Below are 5,357 nucleotides of genomic sequence, written 5' to 3'. Positions count from 1 at the left end.
TGTTGACACAGGTGAGGTCCAGCAGTCCATCGCCATCGCAATCGAGGACCCTAAAGACGTCCTCCATTTCCACGCTCACGCACCAACCGGCAGGTGGTGTGCAACCTTTCCAAGCACGCAGCCAATGTGTTTGGAAAGAAAAGGAAAGGTGTACAGACGGAGGAAGTGAGGTTAGTTGGTTAGTCGAACAACCACATGCTCATCGACTGAGCCCCGTTCGTAAAACCCCGGTTGAGTTTAAATCCCTATCCTACTATGTAAGTATGTACTACCATCTATTGGTCATGCCCTTGGATGTTACACAGGACCCGACCCTAGCTCTTACGCTAAGACACGATGTGGTTAACATTAAACAAATCTACACTTGCACGGCAGCGTGCCGCATGCAGTTGCACGACAATATTACAACATACACAGCATGTCCTCTCAGACAGAAGAGTGCTCCATAAATATTCCATTCCTTAAAGCCCGGGCTTCGGGCACCAAGGCCATGCTAACCTGTGAATGTTGGTGAAGGTGGTGTTGAAGGCGGCGGTGGTGGTGGAACTGCAAAGACTCTGGGGCAAACATCTGCCGGCGCACTGCCCCCAAAGTCTCCATCACAATTCCTAGTCGTGAGCAGCGCCCAGCGGTTGCCCAGCTTGTTGACACAGGTGAGGTCCAGCAGTCCATCGCCATCGCAATCGAGGACCCTAAAGACGTCCTCCATTTCCACGCTCACGCACCAACCGGCAGGTGGTGTGCAACCTTTCCAAGCACGCAGCCAATGTGTTTGGAAAGAAAAGGGAAGGTGTACAGACGAGGAAGTGAGGTTAGTTGGTTAGTCAAACAACCACTTGCTCATCGACTGGGCCCCGTTCGTACAAACCCGGTTGAGTTTAAATCCCCATCATCCCTTATTCATGCCCTTGGATGTTACACAGGACCCGACCCTAGCTCTTACGCTAAGACACGATGTTTTTATGATTAAAACAAATCTACACTTGCACGGCAGCGTGCCGCATGCAGTTGCACGACAATATTACAACATACACAGCATGTCCTCTCAGACAGAAGAGTGCTCCATAAATATTCCATTCCTTAAAGCCCGGGCTTCGGGCACCAAGGCCATGCTAACCTGTGAATGTTGGTGAAGGTGGTGTTGAAGGCGGCGGTGGTGGTGGAACTGCAAAGACTCTGGGGCAAACATCTGCCGGCGCACTGCCCCCAAAGTCTCCATCACAATTCCTAGTCGTGAGCAGCGCCCAGCGGTTGCCCAGCTTGTTGACACAGGTGAGGTCCAGCAGTCCATCGCCATCGCAATCGAGGACCCTATAGACGTCCTCCATTTCCACGCTCACGCACCAACCGGCAGGTGGTGTGCAACCTTTCCCAGCACGCAGCCAATGTGTTTGGAAAGAAAAGGGAAGGTGTACAGACGGAGGAAGTGAGGTTAGTTGGTTAGTCAAACAACCACTTGCTCATCGACTGGGCCCCGTTCGTACAAACCCGGTTGAGTTTAAATCCCCATAATCCCTTATTCATGCCCTTGGATGTTACACAGGACCCGACCCTAGCTCTTACGCTAGGACACGATGTGGTTAACATTAAAACAAATCTACACTTGCACGGCAGCGTGCCGCATGCAGTTGCACGACAATATTACAACATACACATCATGTCCTCTCAGACAGAAGAGTGCTCCATAAATATTCCATTCCTTAAAGCCCCGGCTTCGGGCACCAAGGCCATGCTAACCTGTGAATGTTGGTGAAGGTGGTGTTGAAGGCGGCGGTGGTGGTGGAACTGCAAAGACTCTGGGGCAAACATCTGCCGGCGCACTGCCCCCAAAGTCTCCATCACAATTCCTAGTCGTGAGCAGCGCCCAGCGGTTGCCCAGCTTGTTGACACAGGTGAGGTCCAGCAGTCCATCGCCATCGCAATCGAGGACCCTATAGACGTCCTCCATTTCCACGCTCACGCACCAACCGGCAGGTGGTGTGCAACCTTTCCAAGCACGCAGCCAATGTGTTTGGAAAGAAAAGGAAAGGTGTACAGACGGAGGAAGTGAGGTTAGTTGGTTAGTCGAACAACCACATGCTCATCGACTGAGCCCCGTTCGTAAAACCCCGGTTGAGTTTAAATCCCTATCCTACTATGTAAGTATGTACTACCATCTATTGGTCATGCCCTTGGATGTTACACAGGACCCGACCCTAGCTCTTACGCTAGGACACGATGTGGTTAACATTAAACAAATCTACACTTGCACGGCAGCGTGCCGCATGCAGTTGCACGACAATATTACAACATACACAGCATGTCCTCTCAGACAGAAGAGTGCTCCGTAAATATTCCATTCCTTAAAGCCCGGGCTTCGGGCACCAAGGCCATGCTAACCTGTGAATGTTGGTGAAGGTGGTGTTGAAGGCGGCGGTGGTGGTGGAACTGCAAAGACTCTGGGGCAAACATCTGCCGGCGCATTGCCCCCAAAGTCTCCATCACAATTCCTAGTCGTGAGCAGCGCCCAGCGGTTGCCTAGCTTGTTGACACAGGTGAGGTCCAGCAGTCCATCGCCATCGCAATCGAGGACCCGAAACACGTCCTCCATTTCCACGCTCACGCACCAACCGGCAGGTGGTGTGCAACCTTTCCAAGCACGCAGCCAATGTGTTTGGAAAGAAAAGGAAAGGTGTACAGACGGAGGAGGTGGGGTTGCCAGTTGGGGTCTTGACTGAAGAGGATCTTAGGGAAACAAAGGCTAAGGGTAAGGGGGTTTAAGAAACGGCGATGGTAATAGATCTATAACCATTTAGATGCAGGCTTTGACGCCCATGCCATGGCAAGTCGTGTTTGCATTACACAGCTTTTGGGACTGCGTTTAGGTCAGTCATGTTTTATCGGACTTGTACATTACAAAGATCTTGAACAAATAGATGGAATGATTTGCCTTATCGGCGGAGTACAGAACGTCAGATGCAGGGTAGCTACATAAATGAGCTGGCTTCTGTGTAATACTCAGTCGTTATCTGCTGTGAATATGGCTGGGGTAAAAACAAGCCGCTGATTCCTACTTCGCCATTTATGTACTATGGTGAATTTTCATGCACGCAATTGCATGCATGGATGTTTGCAACGTATGTAACTTTATGAAAGGCAAGCACTCACATTTGGTGCTGCGGGGCTGGGAGGGAGGCCATTCTTGGTGAACTGTAAGAGTAATGCTTTGCGTGCATATTTTATTTTGTTCATTCAAATACTCGGAGGAAGCTCACCGGCGGCATACACGGTAGGAGTCCATGACCACGATATAGCCAGCAAAAGGCAGCAGCAAAGCACTGGGGATTTCATTTTGTTTTTTAGGGGCAGTCTGGTCGACGACACCATTTTCGTTTAGCTATTATCCTTCCGGATAAGGCACTACAATGGCAAATTAACTACGGAGAGTGATTCATATAATTATAAGGTGCACCTTGGTCGGCACTGCGTGACACAATGCAAATTCTCTGCTGGCTAGCGGATTGTAGTTAGCTACATTAAATTTACATTATATTAAGCTATTAAGAGCCTAATCTCGGATATAGAAGTTATGAACCGCACTCGCTAGCTTTACGGATCGCTTTTCGTTACGATACAATTTCGTGACGGTACGATTCTCATATTAGATCTCGACTCCAGGAACGGAGATAGCGGCAGGTGGGCCGCATGTAAGCCACCCTGGTGTGGGGTGCCTTGGCCAGACACCTAAGTATCACTTAGTGCTTGGGGTTCAAGACCCTGCCGACACCGTTCCTCTGCATGTCTTCCATCTGTGAAATTCCGTACCGCCATTCGCTTCTCCCGCTTCGCCGTTATTCCTGGACAAACTCCATTCCTCGCCGGCTTTCGCTGCACGGCTAAACGTCACCGCTTAAACGCCTAAGGTAAGGAACGGTTCCTACATTTATGTATCGAAGATCATTTGTTCGGTCCTCGCCTCACCTTTCGTCACAGCCTAAACTTTTTCATGTCTTGTTCCGAAGTCACATCTAAGACTTAGGCGATATCATGGAGCATCCAACTTATTTCGCGACCGAAGTCTAAGGCTAAGGCGCAAGTAAAAACTGTTTGCCCTGAAGTCGATGGCTAGGAGTAGCTGTCCAGACCTTCTTCTTCGGAAACCCCACTACTCAATCCGCGTTCGGAAGCCATTTGTAAAACCATTAAGCAGGTAGCGAACCGCCAGCTGGCAAAGTTCCACGTACGGAGATGAGTATTCCCCCTAAATTTCCGGGACAAAAAGGATGGCACATATTCGTTGCACTTGGTCCTGATTCGACTTGCTTTTGTAATACTTTGGGCTTAATGCAGTTGGACCCGTTGGAACACTTTGTGTACTTTGTCACGGGCAAATTACAGGTCTGGGCCACCGATGTGTTTAGGATGCATAAATCGGGCAAGAAGCCGCTTTCATGTTACACTTTGCATGACGCATTTTTGTTGCAATATGGTGATACACATCATAATACGGCCTTGGCTGCCCGTGATCTGCATGCGAACAAGCACGCCATGAAAGCAACTAAACAATTTTTACCACCATGATGGTGCCCGAATATTCTAACCATTTCCCTTTTCTAAATCCAAATGTTTATCCCCCGATGGCACATTGCAGGGTTGGCAGCAGGCCAATCGCGGCCAAAAAAGCACGAACAGACAAGGACAAGTCGTCCTTCACGGCAGCACAGCTCTGCTACAAGTGCAGATGCATGAAGCCAGTGGATCAGAGCTGGGCTGCACATAAGGATGATTACATCCGGCACTTGAAGGCTGACGTGGAGTAACGCTGTTGCTGGTCGCGAAAATGGAGAGTTCAATGACTGAATAGTCAGCTTGCAAGCGTGCTACTGAGGGCTGCAAGCAGATGGAAAATTTGGAGGATTAGTCAAAGATGGGTATATCTTCACCCGTGGCCGCTACCTGGTAAAAGCCTGCCTTTCGGGGTCACCCTCATTCAGTCACCCTAGGCAACTTCTCAGTTGTTCTCACTCAGGTTCAGCACCCACCAACGGCATCCAACGAAACCTGCCGGAACATTGGCGGCGCAACTCCGTTCCTGGTAGACTCGCAGGTCAATTCTATTCTAGGTCATCGCCGCCCACGAACTCGGGGCACACTGACTATCCACCATTGGATTCTGGCAGGTGTCGATCCCGGAACCTCCGAGGCCATCGGTGTGTGCATTATCAATAGTCCCTGAGCTGTGTATATGCAAGCTAACCCAATTAACCTCTGGCAACCACGCCATATATCCTCATTTGCATGTACGATAAACCGCAAACCATTTCATACTATGGTGTGAAGTTCACGAAAGATGTAATGGAGTGGAACAGGGCGCCGGT

At 49.9% G+C, this 5,357-nt stretch overlaps 1 protein-coding gene across 1 annotated transcript in view; it reads left to right on the top strand.

Annotated features, from left to right (window-relative positions):
- The window catches only part of VOLCADRAFT_94432 (uncharacterized protein), a gene marked incomplete at both ends in the record, with an annotated part of 5,809 nt that extends 2,835 nt beyond the window's left edge, over positions 1 to 2,974 (top strand). The window contains 10 exons of the mRNA XM_002953657.1: positions 94 to 178; positions 517 to 653; positions 736 to 806; positions 1,232 to 1,272; positions 1,355 to 1,426; positions 1,756 to 1,892; positions 1,975 to 2,059; positions 2,398 to 2,534; positions 2,617 to 2,688; positions 2,846 to 2,974. Of these exons, the coding sequence (XP_002953703.1) occupies positions 94 to 178; positions 517 to 653; positions 736 to 806; positions 1,232 to 1,272; positions 1,355 to 1,426; positions 1,756 to 1,892; positions 1,975 to 2,059; positions 2,398 to 2,534; positions 2,617 to 2,688; positions 2,846 to 2,974 (966 nt within the window). The remainder of the gene's footprint in view (positions 1 to 93; positions 179 to 516; positions 654 to 735; positions 807 to 1,231; positions 1,273 to 1,354; positions 1,427 to 1,755; positions 1,893 to 1,974; positions 2,060 to 2,397; positions 2,535 to 2,616; positions 2,689 to 2,845) is intronic.
- Positions 2,975 to 5,357: the final 2,383 nt, after the last annotated feature.

This window comes from Volvox carteri, assembly GCF_000143455.1.
Source record: "Volvox carteri f. nagariensis unplaced genomic scaffold VOLCAscaffold_37, whole genome shotgun sequence".
NCBI lineage: Eukaryota > Viridiplantae > Chlorophyta > Chlorophyceae > Chlamydomonadales > Volvocaceae > Volvox > Volvox carteri.
This window is presented reverse-complemented; position numbering and strand designations above follow the sequence as displayed.